At 50.3% G+C, this 23,448-nt stretch overlaps 1 protein-coding gene across 3 annotated transcripts in view; it reads left to right on the top strand.

The window, feature by feature from the left end:
* LMTK2 (lemur tyrosine kinase 2) overlaps nucleotides 1–23,448 on the top strand; it is a 59,845-nt gene that overhangs the window by 24,490 nt on the left and 11,907 nt on the right. For all 3 annotated transcript variants that reach the window (XM_037057823.1, XM_037057822.1, XM_037057821.1), the window contains exons 5-10: nucleotides 1,249–1,367; nucleotides 3,062–3,149; nucleotides 11,060–11,193; nucleotides 16,411–16,495; nucleotides 17,735–17,856; nucleotides 22,894–23,043. In XM_037057823.1, coding sequence (XP_036913718.1) covers nucleotides 1,249–1,367; nucleotides 3,062–3,149; nucleotides 11,060–11,193; nucleotides 16,411–16,495; nucleotides 17,735–17,856; nucleotides 22,894–23,043 — 698 coding nt within the window. The remainder of the gene's footprint in view (nucleotides 1–1,248; nucleotides 1,368–3,061; nucleotides 3,150–11,059; nucleotides 11,194–16,410; nucleotides 16,496–17,734; nucleotides 17,857–22,893; nucleotides 23,044–23,448) is intronic.

Below are 23,448 nucleotides of genomic sequence, written 5' to 3'. Positions count from 1 at the left end.
GTCCCGGTGTCGAGGGACTTGTCCCTTTACCTGGCACACACCGGGAATGGTGAGGTGGTGGCGGGGAGGGAAGCAGCGGGCCAGTGTTGCGGTGGGTCACTGTCCCGTTGCGGAGCTGGGGTCCTGGGGGCGGCAGGCTTACCGGGTGGGCCCGAGGCGGCTCTGGGAAACAGAGTAGGACTGCGTTAGCCATCGGGGTTTCTTGTTCAGTTCGTTTTTCTGCCCCTGTAGTCTTAATAAGCACATAAAGTTCTGTTCAAGTTTATACTCCTATTTCCAGGGCATTAAAATGAGTTGGCTTTATAAAAAGATAAAAACTATTTTAAAAGGAAACCTTTAGTTTTGATGATTCTCAAATTAAACAAGAACTTTTAGTTCATCATTTTTGTTTTATTTTATTTATTATTTTTTTAATTAAAAGATTTTATTTATCTTTAGAGAGGAAGGGAAGGAGAGAAGGAGAGAAATATCAATGTATGGTTGCCTCTTGTGAATCCCCTGCTGGGAACTGGTCCCTGCAGGGAACTGGCCCACAACCCAGGCATGTGCCCTGACTGGGAATCGAACTGCGATCTGGTGGTTCGCAGGCCCGCGCTCAATCCACTGAGCTACACCAGCCAGGGCTCTTGGTTTTAGATATTGTATTTTAGAATGCCTTTGCATTGTCCTGTATTATATTTAATATTTTACTTGTAACTTGTACTTTTTTTCATCTTTGTTTTGTGTTCTGTTCATTTATTTCAGTGTGGTATTTCCCCTCTAGAGTGTTCTCTAAGGTTTTAGTACCTGATAAAGGCCTGGAATAACTGGAATGCCATGGATTTTTAGCATTGTAATGCAATGATAATTTGTTTGCCCCTTGGCTGTTTGTCAGTCTACTTTCTCATATGTGAAGGAGGCAAAACTCAGTTGAAGTGTTTTTGAGAAACATTCAAGTTATGCTTGAACTGGACTTATAATTACTCTTCTGTAACATCGTTGGTAATTTCCATGAAAGTATAACACATTTTTAAGTACATGGAAAAGAAATACACATAAGCACACGAATGTTGGAAATATCTGATGGCTGGTTTAAAATTGAAGGTGCTATTTTGCGTCCCCACACCTTTTCTGAGGTAGTATTTAAAATAATAGAAGGCCATCTGCTTGTTGCTTAATTTATTTTCTTGTATGCCATTTCCTAATAAGTGAGAGAAACGTTTTTACCATTCCGATGGAAATGAAATGAAAACTGCTCTTTGGTTCTAGGTCCTCCTTGGAGAGACCTACACAGGCACTAGCGTAGCACGGGTGATAGTGAAGGAGTTAAAAGCAAGTGCGAGCCCAAAGGAGCAAGATACGTTTTTGAAAAATGGAGAGCCTTACTAGTAAGTAGTCCTGAATATGTGTTTTGTAAACATCGTCTGTGGTCTTTTGAAAGTCACTGGGTGGAAGAATACTTTGGGGTTGTGTTGTAGGGTATTTAAATGTCAAGTCACTGTATTGTACACCTGAAACTAACATAGCATTGCACACCGGCTGTACTTAAACTGAAAGGGGGAGGTGGAGGAGAGAGAGAGAGAGAGAAAAGTCAAGAGGGAGTTACAGATCTGGGTGTTCCTGGGCAGGGAAACGATGGCATTGGAATCCTCAAGGTTCTTGGCAACAAACTGATTTTGTGACCCTAAGGGAGGGTGGAGGATGGAGGCGTGTCAGTCAGCAGGACACAGGGGACCAGAGGAAACCCGGCCTCGACACCCCGGGCAGCACCTCTGGTCCTGCTCATTTCGAGGCACGTCGGTTTGTGCCCCAGTCACAGATAACAGTAATGGCAGTGAGCTCATTCAGGGGGTCCCTCTCTCTCCTCCCTCTCTCTCCGTGTGGGCAGATTGCAGGACTTCATCCAAGAAACAATATTTTAAATCCATCACTTAAAATTATAACGTTGTTAGACCTAAGAGTATCTTATCCATCAAATAAGTTTGCCTTTGAAAAAAATCCAAAATATTTCTTAAACCCCAAAAAACCTAACTTTGGAATTTCTGCTTGCCAAGTACACAATTTAAACAAGATCCAGAGTTTCATAACAAAAGGCCCAGAGTGAAACGTCCCTCGGGAGTTGCGAGGTTAAACAAACCCATACCCCAACCAGCGACTCGCTCAGCTGTGGAACGGGGTGAACAGGGTGAACGGTCCGTGCTCAGCTCAGGGCCCTGTGCTGAGCGCAAGTCAGTGTTCAGGGGCCACATTCAGGGGCCACGTGCAGTGTCACGTTCACACCATGACCCCAAAGTGAGAATGTTACAGAAATGGGAGACAGGCCAGCGCGGCCCGGGCTTGGGAACGATGAGGTGGGGTGCAGGGCGGTGGCTGGGACTGTCCCCAGGGAGGCTGGGGGGACCCGTGTAGCGATGGAGCGCTTTTGTGTGTCTGCTGAGGTTGTGGTTGTGCAAATGTGTGCACGTGATAGACCGCACGGCACGGCAGTGTGCTCACGGGTGTGATGCCTGTGCCCTGGTTTCCATGGTGCATTGCAGTTGTCACGTGTAGCCCAGGGACACTGGGGGAAGGGGCCGTGGGACCCCTTTGCGCTGTCTTGGTGAGTTACTGGTAATTCGTGATTGCTCAAAGTAAAAAGCTCCTTAGAAAACAATTTTGGCCTATCTTTTTTTAAAACTTTCTTTTGGACAGAATATTTTCCAAAAAGAGATTGCATATGCTGTGGAAATTTATGGAAATAGTATATAAGCTAGACAGTCTAAGGAGTAGCTGGGTTATTTATTAATATATGGATAAAAATGCTTACTATGTTTATATATTTAGCCTGCCTTTTTAAAAATGATGCTTCAAACTGATACTCTATAAATTTAAATTACTAAAATTAGAGGTTCTTCTGATAGTTCTGTTTTGATTTTTGGAAATGTTCACCAGATTGGCTCATTAGATAACAATAAATCTGGTAAGTTCATGTGCTCTCTTCAGCTTAGCATATTTAAATCACTGTGAATGTTAAACTTTGGTTTATTGTTTGGACAGTTTTACTAGTGTGCCCTCTGACGAACCTCTGACTGTTTCCCCCCAGCGTCCTTCAGCACCCAAACGTTCTGCAGTGTGTGGGGCAGTGTGTAGAGGCGGTCCCCTACCTCCTGGTGTTCGAGTTCTGTGACCTGGTAAGCTGCTGGCAGAAATTCAAGGCCAGGTGTTCAGAAGGTTGTACCCCAGTGTTTCTGACAGGTGGGAATGCTGGGCGGGGGGCTGCTTTTACTTCTGTCCCCCATTTTAAGGACTTAATGAAGTATTTATTCATTGCCTTTGATCATTGTATTAGTGTTGTTTTATATATACATTCTAGAACATTTGCCCTTTAATCTGCGTTTACAGTTAGTTTCTTTAAATATTTCAGTTACAAGTTCTCAATGTTTTGTGTTTCATTCCTGTGCAAGCTATTTGCACACAATACCACATTTAATCATATTCCTCCGCACTTTGTGTGTGAGTGAAATAGGCCCATGGAGATGGAGAAGATGTCTGTCGCGTACCTGGCAGGCCCAGAGCTTGGGTCTGGGCCTGCCTTTCTCAGGAGCTCGAGGCTGTGACTTCCGGGAGGCATTTCGAAGCGCTTTGCCCAGCTGAGGGTGCCCAGGAATCTCATGGCCTGCAGAGCGCCCTTGTCCTGTCTGTTTTTAACAATGGAACATGTATGTAACATTTGTGTTCTTCAGTAACTAGACGATTCATTTTCTTACCTGAAGACTTCCTGTAAACATATTTTATTAAGTTTAGGTTTTGATGATTTCTGTGCATTGTCTCAGTTTTCAGAACACTGAGCTTCCTCGACCGAGTGCAGAAAGGTGGCAGTGCCCCCAGTAGGTCCCCAGGTAACTCAGAGAGCACGTCTCAGCTGGTACAGTTGGAGAAGAGCAGGGAACACTGAATTTTTGTTGTAATTCCTAGCTGTCATTTGAATGTTATTCTCATTGGCAGAGGTGGTTAATTCTAAAGAAAAATTGTTATTAAACTCGGTATACTAGCTCTTATTCGATTGTGGTCTAGCACCCAGCCCATCTCAGAGGCTGGTAGGGGCAGAGCGGCTCTCTCCCCTCCACACCACTGTGGCTCTGGGCAGGTGCACTCAGTCCCAGGCCACACTCAGTTCATCGCCCCCCGAGATCCGTGTTTCCGTGGGTCTGCAGATGCTGGGAGGGGTGGGGGCAGGGGATGTGTGTTCTGGGGCTTTGTACAGTGTATCTCTATGGCTCTTATATGGGTCAAGTTTATAAGGTTCATGAAACATAACTGCTTCTCAAAACACTAAAATAGAATCACCGTAGCATCTAGCAGTTTCACTTCCAGGTGTGTAGAATTGAAAGCAGGATCTTAAGAGACTTTTGTGCACCACGTTCACAGCACCCTGACTCACAAGGTGGAGGAGCAGCCCCGGTGCCCCCGGACTGCTGAGGAATGACCAAAGCTGGGTGTGTCCCTGTGACGTTAACCTGCTATACTGTGGAAATAAGCCATGTCACAAATGACAAATACTGTGTGGTCCTACTTAATGTGGCATCTCAGGCAGCCAGACTCATGGAGACAGAGAGGGAGGGGTGCTTGCCACAGTCTGGGTGGAGCGGGTAGGGAGTTTCGGTTTGGGAAGGTGTGTCAAGGGTTCTGTTGGGTGGACGGTGCAGTTGGGTTTGCACAGTGGTGTGAGTGTACCTAATGCTCCTGGCCTGTCCACTTAGAAATGGTTAAGATAGCTTGATGGTATGCATGGTACCGCATTTTTTAAAAGATTGTATTTATTGATCTTTAGAGGGAAGGGAAGGAAAGAGGGAGAGAAATATCAATGTGTGGTTGCCTCTCGTGCATCCCCTGCTGGGAACTGGCCTGCAACTCAGGCATGTGCCCTGACTGGGAATCGAACCGTGATCCTCTGGTTCGAAGGCCTGTGCTCAATCCACTGAGCTATGTCAGCCAGGGCTGTACCACCATTTTTAAAACATTGGTAATTACCTACTATTATTTAAAGTGTCTTACCAGGTGTTACTTCTGTTAGGGGGAAGCTAGAAATTCCAAGATTTCTTTGGGAAATCTGTCTGTCAGTGCTTGGAATGGCTAGTTTCCTGTCAAAGTCGAGGCCTTGAATCCAGGGCTCCTACCACCGTGCCCTGTGGTGAGAGGTTGCTTTCGTCTCCTCGGGCAGTTTTGTGCTCAACCCCCCAGGCCCCCGGTCAGCCTCAGAAGCTCTCCTGCAGCGAGGACTGGGGCCTTGGCTGGCTCCCTGCTCTGAAGTCTGGGTCTGTAGGCTCCGTGTGCAAGACTGCGTGTCTGGGTAGGGTCAGCCCACGAGCCAGGGGGCCTGCCCAGGAAGAGGAGCACCACCCAAGGCGAAGAGGACAGAGGGTTATGGCCCAGCTTGGGAATACGCAGCTCCCGCCACGGTGAGAGGAGCCACTGCCTTCACGTGCTCTCAGTAGGTCAGGGGCTATTGAGTGAGCGTCGGCCTTTTCAGCTGTCACCAGGTGGTGAGTGTGCGGGATGATAACATCTTCTAGGTAGAAAGGGGAGAATGGTTTTGCACTTACCTAAGTAATTCCAGGGGAGACGGAAGGACCCGTTTGTTTTTCAGAAGCACTTTATCTTAGAATTTTTATGAAAGAAAACGAAGTCTTGTGAGTTTGGCAGCTGGCCCGTGGCTGCTGGTGCGCTGTGCTGCTGAGTGCGGTGGCTGTGGCAGGGCGTGCACGGCTTGTTGCCGTAGGGAAGGCACACAGCGCTGTCCCAGGAACGGGGCGAGGGGACTGTGTTTTGGATGAGGATCACTCATTCGGCAGAAGCACGGCAAGCACTTGTGAAGGGCAGTGTGCCCGGGGGCGGGCGCCGGGGCGAGTCACCCTGCCCCTGCCCGTCCTGCCTGCAGCGCCAGCTGCCCCTTCGGCTGCCTCCTTGTGGATCCCTCCTCGGGGCCTTACCTCACCTCTTTATGCCTCGGTTCAGACGTCTGTGCGGGGGGCGGGGATACCGTCTGCCCGACAGACTACTCTGACCATTAGTAAGAGGAACAAAAATTGCTGGGCACATACAGTAAGTCCTGAAGAAATGGTATTTTCTTAATTTTTAGTTAGATTTATTGATCCTAATTATTGAGTAAGGGGTTGAATAGTGTGTGTAGAAGAAAGGTAACTAGAAATCCTAACTAGATTCACTGGGGAAGGCTTAGAAAGGAAATGTGTTTGATCTGAGTGTGGAAGAGGGAGTGGACCAACGTCCTTGGCGGAAACGACAGCAGGAACAGCGTGTGCCGGGCAGGGAGGCCGACCTGCGTGGCTCTGGGGAGCTCCGGTGGGTATGGAGTGCCGTGCGAGCAGAGGCAGTCTGGCGTCTGGGGCAAGGATCGGTTGGGTGAAAAGCATCGGCGAACCACTTCGGAGACCAGGCTGCAAGCCAAGGTGATAGGACATAGATTAATTAAACTTGGCCCCCAGGCCTGGGCCCTCGGCCCTAGTTGTTTGGGGCAGGCTGTCCCGACTGCTTGTGGCCAGGCCCTTCCTGCCCTCCCCAGTGCCTGCTTCCCTGCACCCTGGGCCTCCTGAGGCTGCCTCCTCCATGGCACTGCCCACCGGCTGTGGCAGCAGAGGCCGTGCCCTCCCCCACATCACAGGTCCACTCCGAGGTGCACACCTGGAGTTGGAGCTGGGGCGAACACCAGGGGAAGAAACAGTGATCCTCTTTAGGGTTTTTGACATCGCTATTAGAAAACCGTAAACTGTATGTGTGGCTGGCACCTTGTTTCCGCGGGACTGCTGTGCTCTGTGCCGTCCACTGAAGTCATCTCTAGATTGCGTGCACCTAACACAACGTAGGTGCCGTATGTGGTAGTGACGCAGTGTGGGTTAGGGAGTAATAACAAGGGGAAGTCTGCGTGTTCAGCTCCGATGCAGCCACTGTGGGCCTGACCACGTGGTGCACGTCAGCAGCGAGGGAGCTTTCCCCTGAGTATTTGTGGTCTCTGGTCGGTTGAATTTACAGATGGGGAACCGGTGAGTACAGAGGGATGACTCTGTTTGCCAAGCTTGTGCTGGTCCAGGCACTGGGGACACGGAGCCAGACAATCCCAGCCTGTGCAGCTCATTTCTGGTGGGCAGGGCAGACAAGCAGGCTGATGGAACACCAGGGAGGACCAGGGGGCGGTGCTCAGCCGCCGCTGCCCAGGGTGGAGGCAGGAAGGCTGTGCAGGGGGCTGTTGCGGTAATTCCCACAAGAGGGTGGTGGCCACAGAGGAGTCTGGGAAGGGTGGTCTGATGCTGAATGTGGTGTGGGAATAGAACCAGGACTCAGTGATGGGGTGAATGTTGGCACCTAGAGGCAGATCAAACTCAAGAATGGCATCTTCGGTTTTGGTCTGATCCACTGGGAAAGCGGCGCCGTTTCTGAGGAGGAGCAGAGGGGAGGAGTTTCGTGCAGGAGGCGTGAGGTCTGCGGTGCCGCAGGTCATCCAGGAAAGTGTGTCCAGTCAGCAGTTGGACGCATGAGCAGTGGGGCTCAGGAGACGGGGGGCCAGGAAAGGTGTCTGAATGATTCTTTTTTCAAGCCACAGGGTGGTAGAATCACCCGGGAATGAGTGTCATAGTGACCAGGCCCAAGGACTGAGCCCTGGGATGTGCCAGTGCTCACAGGTCGGTGAGAGAAGGAAGATCCAGGAAAGGGCTGCCCAGTGTGATGGGAAGAAAGTCAGGTGGCTGGTGAAGAAGGGAACGCACCAGTGGCCACGCCGCTTGGCAGAAGTGGTCTGAGATAGCTCTGGCAGCTGAACGTGGGGGCGCAGGGGGGAGGAGGCAGTGGAGTTGTGGGGACGAAGGATTTGCAGGAGAGAGTGGTGGGAGGCCAGGAGGAGGAGCAACCAGAACAGGGCAGGCTTTTGAGGAGGTTATCTGGGGGGGGGGGGTGGTAGAGGAGGCCCGTTTGGGCTCGGGATGGCCAAGTGACTAATGGCGGTACCAGAGAGGGCCTGGGGCGAGGGCAGGGCCGGCCTGGGGGCTGCAGCTGTGATGTCGATGCTGTAGCTCCCGGCTGGGCTGCTGCGTGTGTGGCTCTTCAGACCATTCATTCATCCTTTGGTGCAGTTTTTTGTTAAAAAATGACAGCCCTCCCCCACCCCCCAAATTATCATCTTAAACATAAATAACTAAGTTTTCAGTTATAAAGCTACATAATTGTTTAGTTTTTACATTGTGTTGAAATTAAGCCATAGTTCTCAGTGTCTGCAAAAAACTGGGTAAACCCTCGTGGCAGCTTCTGTTGGAATTTAAGAGGATACTTCTGAGTAGCCCAGTTGAAGGTCTATTATTCATGAATGACTCATTCCTGGTTCTGTGGTCTGAGCTCTTAGTGCAGCACTTTGCTGCCATCTAGTGTCGTAAAGTTTTCTTTTTTTCTTCTTTTTTTATTGTTCAAGTACAGTTGTCTGAAATTTTCCTTTCCCAGTATTTTGAGGCTTCAGGGGAGGATCTGAATAAAAGAAACTATTTTTCAGAGTACTTTGCTGTTCTTAACTGTGGCTGTGTTTTTAGACAGCGGCCAAAGTGCTGGTTCCTTTCTACTCCGTAAGCATCATTACGATAGAAAACAAACCAGATACTTAAATACAGCTTTGTTGTGGGTGGAGTGGACCAGTTTGTAGTACGTACTTGGTGTGAACATCTCTATTGTGATTAAAGTTTTTATGCTGATTTTTCTTGTACGTGGAGAGCTCTCAATGGCCTTTCTGGAGCACAGCCCTGACCCTGGGTCCTGCCCGATGCCCACCGGCGGTCACTCCTCACCCCAGGTCAGAGGTGTGTTTGCCTGGAATGTGCTGACCTCTCCTGCCCCCGGCGGGTGGGGAGAGGCTGGTGTTGCCGCCAGGCTGGAAACCCTAGGGGTGTGAGTGTTAGAAAGCAGACTCTTCTGTTTGTTATGATGCCCTCCAGTGGAATCTGGGGCGTGGAATCAGTTGTGGAGAGAAGATATTTTAAGAACGGTGAGTAGTAACGAATATACTTTAGATAACCTTGAAAAATAAGGACGCCCACCCTGCCTTCGTGGCCAGAGTCACTTGGAGAGCGTTGCCGGTCTGTCAGCAGCGCCCATGCGTTTGGGAGTCAGCAGGACGCAGCACGGTACAGTCCCCCTTCCTGTGAGGGCCGTTTCTACCTCAGCTAGTTCTGGAAAGGGCTGGACCAGTGAGTTCCTTGCCATGTCAGTGGTAATGTAAATAAGTCAAGCTATTTATTTTCCTACTTAGCTTCCTTACAGTCTACCTTACAAAAGCCTAGCAGGCCCGGAGTTTTCTGCTGGAGTGTTTCTGGGTTAGTCTGTCATCCAAACCTGTCTTCATTCTCACCACTCCCCCCTGCTGGTCAGAGCTTAGCCCCAGCCCAGGGGAAGGTGGAGGGAAGAGAGGTGGAGGTGTTTTGCCAGGGACCAGCTTGTGATTGCAGTGGGACCTGGGGGAAGCTGGGGGGAAGCTGAGAGGGAGGTGGGTTGGCGCACACACTGGTGGGGGGTGGGGGGGGCAGCCGCTGCCCTGGCGGAGAAGCCCCACTGAGCCCCTGCCATCCTTTAAGTCCTTTACACTCCTTCCCATCACATCAGTGGGTGAGGTCTGCGTTGTAATGGTTTCATTCACACACCAGATAGAACTTTCTGGACCAGTTGGTCAGCTGAACAGAAGTATAGCTCCAACCACTTATTAGTTCTGTGGCTCTGGGCAAATTTCTTAACCTCCCTAAACCTCAGGTCCACATCTGGAAAAAAATGTTTGAAATTACAAGAATTACTTGAGGTCACAAGTGTAAAAACTAGCACAGTGCTCGGCACACCGCTCAGAAACTACGAGGGCACTGGTTCCGGTGCCAGCCTTGTCACTCACGTGAGAACCGTGGCCACCAGGGAGAGGACCTGCAGGGAGAGGACCTGCGGGTCCTTGGCTGGACCTGGCAGCCGCACCCGAGTGCACTGCGGGTTGATGTGGGCAGAGGCTTCTGAAGGGATGTTGGGTTTTAAAGTTTCATTCTCAGAGGAAGTTGATAAATGGGCTCTTTTGGGAGCAGTTGTAAGAAATGCATTCTTTAGTTGGCCAAGGAAAGAAACTTCCTTCCTCGTGAGTCTTTTCTTGACTCAGATACAAAGAAAATAGAAAACTGTTAGCCTTCTTTCTAAATTTTAATAACATTATATAAAGCTTTAATTTGGAATTAAGTCACAACAGTAAATATTTAATCACATGGTTAGGAGAATGCTGAAGATTTATTTCCTCAAAAGTGTATTCCCCAAAACACGCAGTCCCCAATTAGAGTGAATTAAAGTCACAGAATAAAGACGGAACACGGGAGCCGTGCCAGGGTCCCTGGGGGCTTGGTATTTAAAGGTCTGTGTAGTGCTTGTCTGAATGTGAGTCTGCTCGCTTGCCCGCTCACGCTGCTGTCCTTTGAGTAGGCTGTTTCGTGAACTTTTCTGGAGGGACTGGAATGTTCTTTCTCACAGCAGCCTCTGTGTGACACAGGGTCCCGAGGAGGCTGGCAGACACCTGGGGCAGCCGGCGCCAGCACCGCGCACGTCTCCCTCCGTCTGCCTCATTCCCTCTGGTCCTCTCGCGCTCCCTGGTGCGGGAGCCCTCGTGGGGGCACGTGCTCTGGTCCCCGTCTCCTGGCATCCTCAAGGGCACTGTGACCGGCTCCGTTTCTTCTAGTCTCTTGTCATCTCTTCGTTACCTGGAAATTGCTGTGCTTCACTGAAGTGCACATCATTGTGAAATTACCTTTTTTTACTGTTTTGTTTTATGCGTTTATGTAACAAAGATAAGCTGGTGTTTAATTTAGTTAGAATGACCCTAAAAGGTGAGTCATGTTTTCCGTACCCTTGAAGTCTTTGGTTGAAGTATTTTGTAATTTGGAACTCGTTCAGGCTGAGATTGTTTATTAAGTTAAATCTAAGTCATTTTAAATAAATAATCATAATAACTAATGTCAGTTAAGGCACATGCTTAGTTGCCGATTTGTTTTCTCCACTTGAAACAAACAGGACCAATGCTTCTTCTTTGCAGGGCGACCTGAAAGCCTACCTGCGCAGCGAGCACGAGCACATGCGGGGCGACGCGCAGACCATGCTGCTGCAGAGGATGGCGTGTGAGGTTGCCGCGGGGCTGGCCGCCATGCACAAGCTGCACTTCCTGCACAGGTGGGTCCGTCCGGAGGCGCCTCGCAGGTGCTGGGGTTGCGCTGGAGAGGCAGTGCACGTGTCCAAGCCAGAAGCTTCAGCAGGCAGGCTGGGGGGTCCTCAAAGGTTAAGATGTAGGGGCTGTCCTGTGCTTCCCAGTGTCAGAGTCAGGGTGAGCTGGGCTCTGTTGAAACCTCACCAGGGATAGGGTGTCTAAGGTCTAGAAATCGTTTCCCAAATTTCAGACAGTGCACAAGTTGTACATTGCTCAGTGTCGAGGAGAACAGCCCTAGTGTCCCTCGTGACGTGTCGATGTGTCCTCATGTCCGCTTTGGGCTCTGGTTCTGATGCCGGGCCTCATGGTATGTCCCAAGGACTTTCCTGGGAGAGGAGAGAGGACCTGATAGGCTCACACCATCTTTTCATATAAGGTCAGAGAACTGGTCTCTGGCCAGCGCTCTGATGAGCCTACCCTTGTGGGCTTGTAGGAGGTCAGGGGTTGCCTGAGCAGCACAGTGGCTGGGACACGTTTCTCTAGAAACCTTTCTAGTCCTATGCAAGTCACCGCAGCTGCATGGAGCACATCGCGTTTGGCTGAGGTCATCGGTGCAGGCTCCGTGATCGACAGCAGAGGGCTTTCATTTAGTCCTGCCCAGGATGGAGGCTCTGCTCAGCCTCCGCTGGTCTCCCGAGCTCTGATACAAGTGTACAGTGTGTGTAAATCTGATACAAGTTTATAGTATGTGTAAAATTACTTCTCGGGGCTCCCGGGGAAACCAGGCAGTGTCTCTTTAGTTGAGTTTAATTAAACCATTTAACTCTTAATAATCCAAAGGCTTGAAAAGGAACACCTGTGTGTATTGACATGAAGGTATTATATTTTTAAATAGAATAACTTTTTATTTTTTATTTTTAGAGAGAGGAGAAGGGAGAGAGAGAGGAGAAAGGAGAGAGAGAGGGAGAGAAACATCAGTGTGTGACTGCTTCTCACACCCCCACCCCCACTGGGAACTGGCCCACAACCCAGGCATGTGCCCTGACTGGGAATCGAACTGGAGACCTTTTGCTTTGCAGTCCAATGCTCAGTCCACTGAGCCATACCAGCCAGGGCTATAGAATAATTTTTTTTAAAAGGAAGCACTTGGTTGTATTTGTAGAGGAGTGTGTGTGTGCACAGACGTGGAAAAGTACCTATCAGATTCTCATCATTACTTCAGAGTGGGGAAGGAGGAACATTGTTAAAATTTTTCTAATGCATCTATATATTGTTCGACCAGCGTCATGAGCAGATCGTTCTGAGAAAGTGCTTTTTAAAAGATCCAGGAGATTATGGGTTTCTTTAGGCTCCTTACACAAAACTGCGTAGAAAGATGCTTGTTTCGTAATGGAACAAGCTTGTTTCGTTTTTAATCTCTTATAATGGGTAGCGCACAACACTTTTGTATTGTTAATCTTCCGTTTGACACGGGTAACGCTTGCCGAATCAGTGGTGTAGGAGTTTCCAGGTTTTGGGGAGTGGAGCACAAAGAGGAGCACATCAGACCCGGCACCGTGGGGCCGTCCAGGGGCTAGAAAGTGTGTGTGGGGCCCGGATACGTTTGGACTGTTGCATTTTAAAAATCAGCAAAGACGTCAGAGGAAGTGTTGTTTTCCTGTGAGTTTTTTCAGGTTACAGTTTTACTTTATTTAGAATCCTGTGAACTTTAGAACAAATAGAGATAAATTAGATCACGTGGTTTGGATTTTATTCAGGTAAAAAAACTCAAGGGAAAGAAGGTTCTTGAAACCACTGACAGCGGTCTCATTTTGTTTTAAAAAGTAGCCATATTTTATGTAAAATTTCCATATGGGTCAGAATTTTGGGCTTTCAAGTTTTTTTTTTTTTTTTGGTCGTTGGTAGCACACTGTAGAGCATTTTTAAAGTTGGAATTTAGAATATCTATTGGCTGACTCAAAGTCACACTTTCTGTGTTGGTTGAAAATAGAACAGCCCATGTATCCAGCTGAAGCTGCTAGCTACGTTTGGAAACTGATGTAGTAAAGGGCCCCGATTAGGTTTTATTTTTGCTTGTTGCTTATGAAGAGACCTGTGCCTGTGTTAGGTAGCCTGCATTTCTTAAGCCGCACACAGGACATTCGTGACATATAGTAACTTCCAGTTACTTTGCTTGCCAGTTGTTACTAGGAATTCAGGTTATTCGGGGAAGCGTCAGCAGGTCACATATGTGGAGGTATGGATTGTCTCTGAATGGCTGCAGTGACGTTGTGCTGCTGGTCACAGCAGCCCTCTGCAGATGGGTGTGAGCTGAGGACCAGTGGTGGCGATGCCTCCTGGGGGACTGGGTGGGGACTCCCAGGGCCTGGAGGGAGCCTTCTGGGCTGGACTGCGTGGCAGCCTCCCCACCGGACCTGTTTTTCAGCTCGAAGGAGGAATGCACTGGGCGAGTTTGCATTTCCCGACCAGAGCCAGCCACTGACGTCAAGGGTTATTTCTGCTGTTAAGAAGTTACACCTTGTGTTGTTCTCAGCTTTAGCTTCACATGTTTTGGGCTTCGGAGAGTGTCTATTTTTACCAAATTTGAACCACTTCTAACATTTTGAGAACATTTTACCTGCATTATTATATTATCCTTATAAAAACTTTGTGAAACAGCCCTCACAGATCCATCCCTATTGCTTTTGTGGGGTCATCGAGGCTCTGACATGTTAAGTGACTGGCCCAAAGTCACACACTTGTGAGGTGGAGGAGATGAGACTGGTCCCCAGTCCGACTGTGGGACGGGGTGTTTGGAGCGGTCCCGCCCAGGCACGCCGCTGTCTCTGTCCTCCCCCATCCCCTCTGGTTGCAGTTATGAGAGGCGTCCTCCTGCCCCCGAGAATGCCAGTGGGGCTGCACTGGAGGCTTGCGGTGCCTTCCAGCACGGCCGACGTTGCATGTGACTTCCCACCTGTTACCCGACGACCCACAGTGGCCATGCGTGAGGAGAGGAGGGGGACCCCGGAGGTGCTCCGGTGGCCTGAGTAGAAGGTGCTGGGCCTCTGAAAGGTGCTGTAGCCAGCCTTACTCCTGAGAGGACGCCAGCTTTCCATTCTGGTCCCAGGAGGGAGGGGTGGGACAGGCTTAGAAGGGTCTTTTTGTAGAGACCCCAGAAGGGCTCGTTAGTGGGGCTCAGTAGCAGAACCTCTGGCGGCACAACCTGTGGGCTGTCCAGGGTGCAGCAGCCCCCCTTGAAGCCCGTGCTCCTGCCCCAGGTGGCATCCTACTTCCGCCTCCTCTCCCTCTTTCTCTTCACCCCCCAAACCGGCCAGTTCTGTTCCCTAGACAAGTCTGTCTCGGAGACTGGAAGTCACATGGTCTGTGGCAGGGCAGTCAGGGGCCCCCGGGTCTTTCCCAGGCACATCCACAGGCCTGAAGGCTTCTGGGTGGAGCGCCAAGAATCGCATGTAAGCAGAGGCTACGTGGAGAGGGATCTAATGCATCAAATGGGAAGTTGGTTGGAAACTCAGATCAGCACGTTCGTGTGTTGTCGTGGTAGTTACTGTGGCGGCGGGGTTGAAGTGCTCTGGAACGGTGTCTCACCAGCTCTGTGACCCTAACAAAGTGGCTTACGTGCCCTGCGCCTCGGTGTTCCTGGCTGTAAATAGCCCTCACCTCCAGGGGTGGTTGTGGAGATCAAAGGAGCCGCCAACACACGTGAAGTGCTTAGAGAAACGTCTGTGTACAGTGAGTGCCCTGTAAATACCAGCCGCTGCTGTGTCGTTGGGCCAGGGCCAGGTGCCAGGCTGTCGTTGAGTTGTGTCAGCGTCATTTATCGTTGTGCCGTTCTCGTTGTGTTTGCATTTCAGACAGGTGAGTTCTGGAAATCAAAATCTTTGACAAAGTGAGAATTTAAGAAGTAGTTTAAGTGTTCAATCTTCTGTAGTCACAGAAAGACAGACATTTTTAAAAAGAGTTTATTTGTAGAGGAAGGTTGTAGGGAGGGAGGGAGAGAGGGAGAGAAACATTGATTGGTTGCCTCTCACTCGCCCCCAACTGGGGACCCGGCCCACAGCCCCGGGCGTGTGCCCTGACCGGGAATCACACTGGTGACCAGTTTGCTGGATGACGCTCAGCCCACCGAGCCACCCCAGTCAGGGCTGCAAACATTTTAAGTTGTGGACTACAGAAATTCAGTTTCCGATAACTTTTTTTAAACATTTTATTTATTTATCTTTAGAGAGGAAGGGAAGGAGAGGAGAGAAGTATCAATGTATGGTTGCCTCTCGTGAGTCCCCTGCTGGGAACTGGCCTGCAACCCAGGCATGTGCCCTGACTGGGAATCGAACTGCGATCCTGTGGTTCACAGGCCTGTGCTCCATCCACTGAGCTACACCAGCCAGGGCTCTGGTAACTTTTATTTATGATTTAAAGTTGTAAATTAGCATCCTTTTTTGTTTTAATTTAGTGGCCTTGTTTGTTGGCATGCCGGTTGATGATTAAGAACATCCTAAGGGCTAATGCCAAAGTTTTAAAAATTTAATGTTTTCTGCCTCGCAGGCCCATCCTCAATCCACTGAGCTACACCAGCCAGGGCCAAAAAATTTAATGTTTTCTTTTTAAAAAAAGGTAATTTTTTCTTCTCAGATTATGTGTTTCTGAAAATCAGCTTGAACTTAAATAAACTACATAAATACATTGTTTTAAGTAAGTCTTGAAACTACGCTGTTTACCTCCCTCATGGGAGGCGGCATTTGAAGAGACACGAGCAGTTTGAGAAGGGGGTTCACAGGCCAGCGTGTTCAATAATGTGGGTTTGGGGGCCTCAGAGTCGTGACTTGACTAATCTTCACTCGACTGTTACTCGAGTTATACGAGTTAATAGCAAAGAAATATTCAGACAGTTTAGACAATAGTGGTTTAGAGAGTTCTTTCTTGGTCACTCTTAAAACAGTAGGGGGTGAGCCGTGACTGTCACCGGTGTGGAGCAAGGTGGGGCTGCGGCCAGTGTTTGACCTTAGCAGTTACAGTTATTTGGAAAAGTATCTGATCGTCTCCATTATTGAGGTCAGTAAAACTATGATAGCCTTTTTTCAGTACAAGAAAAGAATTTTAAAGCAGAAATTATTAAGCAGGGAGCTCGATGTTCTACTCTGATTCCCAGGAAAGCCCTTCCCGTAGCGTCGTGCGGCCAGTCACACTGTCTTCTCGGGGGTCCCCCTGTTCTGTGCCCGTGGTCACGCCGCCCTCTCTGTTTCCAGTGACTTGGCCTTGCGGAACTGCTTCCTCACCTCGGACTTAAACGTGAAAGTGGGAGATTACGGAATAGGACGCAGCAGGTACAAGGTAAGCCAAAGGCTGAGAGGGTCCGAGTTAACTTTTCATGGTCCCGAGGGGGCCCTGTCACAGAATGCCACTCCGTTTTTGGAAGAGGGGTTGGTTCTCGTCATTTTAGTGGGAATGTTGGCTCCCAATGTGTGGTTTTTCTAAATCAGTGGCTTTGTACCTGGGATTTGGTGACAGCTTTCCAGACACTTTGTTTGGGAAAGTTTTCGGTGAGTGTAATGGATACGGCTTGATGCTGCACAGCAAATGTCAGTGTGCACGTGGGCAGTGTGGTTACGAAAACGTGTGAAACACGTCAGTGTTTCTCCACTAGGTGTTCAGTAAAAGTTTGGCTGAAGTTCAGCGATCTCGGGATTTAGGTTTTTAAACTCTGTCAGAAACATATCCCCAGAGAAAACAAGAAGGAGATGAGGTTTTGGTCTGTGTGTGTGTGTGTGTGTGTGTGTGTGTGCGCGCGCGCGCGCGCGTGCAGCCCAGCGGCAGGAAGTAGCTGGATGCGGGGCAGGAAGGGCACCGGCCTGGTTCCACACTTCGGGGAGACCTCGGAGAGGCCACTTGACCTCGTTTTTCTACGAGCGGTGTGAGCATAACATCTGTTCTGTCTGTGGTGTTTGTGGAAAGACCAGAGGGGCCACCTTTGCGCAGGTCTTTGTAGCTAGAAAGTGTCAGGTGCGTGCGAGTTGGCCGTTTGTCTGCACCGCAGCTCTGGGGTCTGAGCGCTTGCTGTGCACCAGGTGCCCCGAGGGGCTTGCCTGGGCCATCTCGGTCTTCGCCCCACGGGGAGGGGGGTCTTGAATCACCTCATTTTACAGATGAGGAAATAGGTCCAGCTTTCTCTTTTCTGCCCAGAGTCACGCAGCTGGTAGATGGTTGAACGTGGACTTACAGATCAGCCTGTCAGATTCTGAAGCCTGCGTCCTTAGGACCTGGCCCCATGCCCCTACCTGGGGCACACAACCCAGCTCCTGAGCTCAGAGTCTGCGTTCTGGGCGTCAGATGCGGCACACTGCCCTTTCCCGGGAAGGAATGCTGAGCGGGGGTGTGTGGCGAACAGACCAGCTCGTGAAGCCCTGGAGGCTTCGGAGGGCCCTCACCCACCCTCCACCCAGAAGGTCTCTCTCCATGCCCACTTGCTTTTTGGTTAAGTATGTGTTTTCTCCGAATGACCTGGAATTAAATCATTAAAGCTCATTAAAAGTATAATGGAATTCAAACTTCTGTGTGCTTTCTAACAAACAGGAGGATTATATTGAAACAGATGATAAAAAAGTTTTCCCTCTGCGATGGACTGCTCCAGAATTAGTAACCAGCTTTCAAGACAGACTACTGACGGCAGATCAAACTAAGTATAGTAACATTTGGTATGTATCAATTTACCATTCTGTTAGGCTTTCGTGTATCAGAGTCCCAACTCTCTCCCCTGGAGCACTTCCTTAAGGGAAAGTCACTGAACAAGGTGGAGGGACCCTGGCTGGTGTGGCTCAGTGGTTTGAGTGCTGGCCTGCAAACTGAAGGGTCGCCGGTTCAATTCCCAGTCAGGGCACATGCCTGGGTTGTGGGCCAGGTCCTCAGTGGAGGCCATGTGAGAGGCAACCACCCACTGATCTTTCTCTTTCTCTTTCTCCTTCTCCCTCCCTTCCCCTCTGTCTAAAGTAAATAAATAAAGTCTAAAAAAAAAACGTAGAGATGCAGACACAAGAGTGCCTGATTGTATGAGAAAGGCAGTTTATTGCCATGGCAGTGGTCACAGTTTCAGTGACCAACTGTGAGCTCCACGTAAGAGGGACCCCTGGCCATTTTCTGTGCCTGCCACAGGGCCCCGAATGTGCCGCACACGCAGTGAATGTGCATCGAAGGTGCTGAGAACGCGGGCAGTTTGGACCGTGGCGCAGCGCTGGGACTTCCGGGAGGCCCACGTCCTTGACTAGCAGTTTCTCTTACCGCTTCCTTAACGTGCACCTCTGTCTGTGCTGTTGCTCTGCTTTTTGGCTTCCTTTTTCCTTCTTACTGTGTTTTTGAGTTGGTTCTTTGCTTTTCCCTCTTGGTTTGGGGGCGTGTACTCTATCACTGTGCTTGTGGTCGTTCGCCCAGAAATGACAGCACGGGGCCTTCCTTCACTCAGCTTAGTTACATCTGAGTTCGTACTAGTCCACTTTCTGCACAATCTAAGGTTTCAGAATATTGGTTTTTAGCATCAGCCTGTGTTTAGCTTCTTCATTCCTTTTTTCCTTTAAATCGGATCCTCCATCTGGGATTACTCCCCTTTTGCCTGAAGTACGTCCTTCAGAATTTCCTTTAGTGAGTGTCTGCTGGTAGCAGACCCTCCGGCATTCCTAGGTCTGAGCATCCTTGTTGGCCTCGTTCTGTAAATGCACTTTTGCTTGATGACTGTTACCTCCTCTAAGCCTGTTGCCAGCGCTGTTCTGCCGTCTCCCCGTCGCTGCCGAGCGTCAGCAGTGCACCTGCCGGAGCTCCGAAGGAGGTGTGGCTCTGCTCTCCGGCAACTTCAGCCCTTCTCTGCATCCGTCTTGTGTGTGTTTGGGTATCTTTTCCCTTTCCTTTTTTTAAAAGATTTTTAAATTTATCTTTAGAGGGGAGGGGAAGGAGAGAGGGAGAGAAATACCAATGCACGGTTGCTTCTTGTGCGTCCCCTGCTGGGAACTGGCCTGCAACCCAGGCATGTGCCCTGACTGGGAATCGAACTTTGATCCTTTGGTTTGTAGGCCCACACTCAATCCACTGAGCTACACCAGCTTGGGCCTTTCTTTCTTTTTTTTAGAACGATTTTTATTTATTTTTAGAGAGAGGAGAAGGGAGGGAGAAAGAGAGGGAGAGAAACATCAGTGTGTGGTTGCCTCTTGTGTATCCCCAGCCAGGGACCCGGCCCACAACCCAGGCACGTGCCCTGACTGGGAATCAAACCAGTGACCCTTTGGTTCACAGGCTGGCACTCAATCTCCTGAGCCACACCAGCCAGGGCTCCCCTCCCTCCCTCCCTCCCTCCCTCCCTCCCTCCCTCCCTCCCTTCTTCTGTTCTGTAGTTTCACTGTGATGTATATGGATGTGGATTTCCTGTTTTTCAACTTGGAATTTATTTGGCTGTAATCTGTAGGTTGATATGGTTCTAAACCCTTAACCTTAAAGCTTTGCTTTTGCCCCATTTCCCCCCCTTTTGGGACTCTCATTAGGCAAGTATTATGTGCTCTCCCTCTGTCTCCTGTGTCTTCCCGTGTCCCGTCTCTTTGACTCTGCGCCACATTCCACCTAATTTTTCAGACCGATGGTCCAGCCACTGCTGCTCTCTCCTTTTAAAATTCTCTCTCCAGCTGTGCCTAGCCTTCTGTTAAGTCTCTTTATTAAGTTTTACAGTTCAGTTTTTGATTTTTCAGTGTTAGGAGGTCTATGTGATTTTAAAAAATTTGCTCCAGTGTCTTTAAAAACTGGGTCATACTCTGTATCTGGAAATTGCAATGTCGAAAGTCCCTGTGTATTTCATCTTGCTGCTTGGTGGTGTCTTGTTTCCTTGGGGACTTTTGGTGGTGAGGGTCTGGGAACTGAGGACAGGGGACCTTTGCTTCCGTGGGGCACCTGGGCGTTCTGCCTGTGAGTGTACTTCCCAGTCCCGGGCTTCCTGTCCACTTGAGAGTCTGGACGGGATTCGGGCTGCAAATCCAAATAAGGGCCAGCTCTGTGGTTACAGCTTCTTAGTGACTACCCCCAACCCCCTCACATTTCCGGCCTCTCTGTGCCCAGGCAGCTTGCCCCTCAGGCCCCCCGAGTCGGGGTGGGAGGCAGCCTTATTCCCACCATGAGTCCCCTTCCTTGGGGCAGGCTGGGGCCTCGGACTGCCCACCCCCCCTTCACCAGCAGCACCCCATCAGGCCTCGCAAAGCGAAGCACGAGCCGGGCGCTGTGCTCCAGCGGAGGCCCCAGGGCAGAGGTGAGGGCAGCGCCCTCTGCCGGTCCCCGGGTTTGGGGCTTTGTCCTGGTGACTCCCTGCTCTTTTGTGTGCTCGCGCGTCCTTGCCTCTGAGGAGATGTGTGTTCTGCTGTACTCCTGTCTTACCCTTCTCAGCGGCGAGGGTGACCCTTGTTTCTGCCGGTTTGAGAAGTCACTCGCGGCAGGGGTGGCAGCAGTGCCGTCTGATGTGACGGGCGGGGTCCACGTGCCCTGTGCCTGGTGGACAGGAGGGGTGGGAGCAGCAGGACGCTGCTCTTCCCAGAAGGAAGAGGCCCAGAGGTTCTCCAGGAGGCGCGAGCCCGTGCGAGGTGAAGGGTCAAACAGACTTGAGTGTGGATGGCTGGTCTGCCTCAGCCCTGAGCAGGAGACCTCGCTCCTCTTTCTCCAGGGCGCGTCTGAGAAGATAAGAAAGCGATGCTCAGGCCCTGGCCCGTGTGGCTCAGCTGGGTGGAGCGTTGTCCCATAGACCGAAAGGTTGCAGGTTCTCCTGGTCAAGGCGCATACCCAGGTTGTGGGTTCGGTCCCCGATGAGGGCACATGCGAGAACACAACTGATTACTGTTTCTCACATCAATCTTTCTCTCTCCCCCACCCCCTGACTGCCCCGCCAAGCAATGAAAAAGTGTCCTCAGTGAGGGTAAAGGAAAAATTGTGTACATGGAAAATAAAGAGGGATGCTCAAAATAAAGGAGGATGTCACTGTGCTGGTGGAAGGTTGAGAAGGTCGCGCCTTTGTTCTCTGAGGAAGAGGGGGGAGGGCTGGAGAGAGGCCTGCAGTTTCAGAATGGCCTTCGGGGCGAGGGAAGGGGGCTGAATTGGGGGTGTGGGGCCTGGCGCCTGGTGATGGGTAGAGTTACATGCCTAAGGTCAGACCAGACGTGGTGGTGGTCACACTCATTTTGCCACTAACCCTGTACCCCTCTTGTGGCCTTCAGTGTTCCGTGCGAGTTCCTTGCTTCCCTCAGTGGAATCGTAAACCCCCTACGTCCCCGACAGTGCCGTAAACTGCTGTGGCGCCGGAGGTGCAGAGAGGCTGGTCAGGGAGAAGGTGCTTCCTCCGCCTTGAGTTGGGTTGAGAAATCTGGGCCCTTTATTTTCTCTGATAGAAATGATCGCTCAGTTCAGATACTGAATACGCTGACTTTTTCCTCTGACTTGTGAAACGCATGAGAGGATTACTATTATATCAGATAGTAAACTTATTTATTCAGTACAGATTACTGTTCAAACAAACATCCTGGTGGGTATTGATCGAAGCCACTCAAAGCACCAACACCTAAACCTGACCAGGTGTCGGAGTCCGCGGGAGCTTTTAGAGAGAGCGTTTCTAGGCCCCACTGGCACCTACCAGCTGCGCGTCCTTGGGGGTGGTCACACATACCAGCAGGGTCAGTGAAAGCTGCCCAGGTGGCTCAGATGGCCCACCAGGTTCAGGAGCCACTGCAGTAACTGGGGGCTGGTAACGCACAGCAGAAGGCAGGGAGTGGTGGGGAGCCCCTGTACAGGGGTGAAGGGTAAGTTGAGCAGCAGAGGCCTTTCTGTGGGGACAGAGCAGTGGGCAGGAGAGCGGTGGGACCTGCAGAGGGAAGGGCCGCACACCTGGAGGTGCGGAGAGGCTGGGCAGGAGACCCTCCTGCCCCCGTCCCCCCCCAAGAGAGGGCGCAGGGAGGGAGGGGAACCCCTTCACGCGGCCCGGACACTCAGAGTTACTGACTGTGGCAAGTGCGCGGGTCCGATGGGGCGGAGTTTGTGTACAGGTTCCTTGTAGGTGCTTTTAGGTGTTTGCTGCTGTTATGGTTGGAATTTTTTTTTGTACAATAAAACTCAGAATTCAGCATAGTTATCTTTTAAAAAAAGATTTTATTTACTTATTTTTAGAGAGAAGGGAAGGGAGGAAGAGAAACATCAATGTGTGGTTGCCTCTCACGCACCCCCTTACTGGGGACCTGGCCCGCATCCCCTGACTGGGAATCGAACCAGTGACTTTCTGGTTTGCAGGGCAGTGCTCAATCCACTGAGCCACCCCAGCCAGGGCAGGATATTTATCCGTATCTGACCAGTGTGGTGAACTCTCAAATCAGTGTGATGATCTTTCACGTGACTTCCTGACCCTCGGAGTGGAGAGGCTCCTCCCGGTGATGGTGCCTGTTGTCCCTGTTCCTTTTGTGTGTGTGTGTGTGTGTGTGTGTGTGTGTGTGTGTTGGCAGAAGCCGCCAGAGTCGTGCGTGCTGACAGGTGTGAGGAGGCGTGCCTGCTGTGGTCCTCACTGTAGTGCGAACGTCTCTCCTTGACAGCATGTGCAGGAACCATCCTCACTAAGCCCTTCAGGACACACCTTGTCCCGAAAGTTCCCAGCAGCGGCACAGGTAACCATGTGGGTGTTTAAACTTCAGCATCTGACGGGAGGGAAGAAGTAACCCCTTTCTTTTTCCCCACAGGTCCCTGGGGGTGACACTTTGGGAGCTTTTTGGTAACGCTGCTCAGCCGTACTCCGACCTGTCCGACTCCGAGGTTCTTAACCAGGTCATTCGGGAGAGGGGCACGAGGCTCCCCAGGCCCCAGCTGGAGCAGCCGCATTCCGACAGATGGTCAGTGCCCTGCTCTTTTGTTGCGCTGCCTTCGAGAGAGAAGGCCATCCTGTTTCCATGGGCTTTAGTTAGATATTCCCTAGTTTTAAATAACACGTGTTGTAAGAACCAATCGTTGTATGTCGTTCATGATGTGTTTTAGAATGAACATCTATTTTTACAAGTTAGCATTCTTTTGAAAACTGCGTAGAAGAAGCAGGAATTTGCGTGTTATGCACAATAAAAAACTGAGAGGCCCGAACTCACTGGAAGAGTCAACAGTGAGGGGGCTTGCTAGTTACAGTTATTTTCAAATGAGGCTGTTTATGTGAGTGACATCTAATGTGTGAGGAAAAGGTAGCATAAAAATAACATTTAAAATGGCAGCTGAAACCAATTTGCATAATGTATGTTCACATTTGCAAA

Source organism: Sturnira hondurensis, unplaced genomic scaffold (genome assembly GCF_014824575.4).
Source record: "Sturnira hondurensis isolate 20B ecotype Veracruz unplaced genomic scaffold, ASM1482457v3 Scaffold0009733, whole genome shotgun sequence".
In the NCBI taxonomy this organism is placed as follows: Eukaryota; Metazoa; Chordata; class Mammalia; order Chiroptera; family Phyllostomidae; genus Sturnira; species Sturnira hondurensis.
The sequence above is the reverse complement of the archived record's forward strand: the minus strand, read 5'-3'. Positions and strand labels throughout refer to the sequence as shown.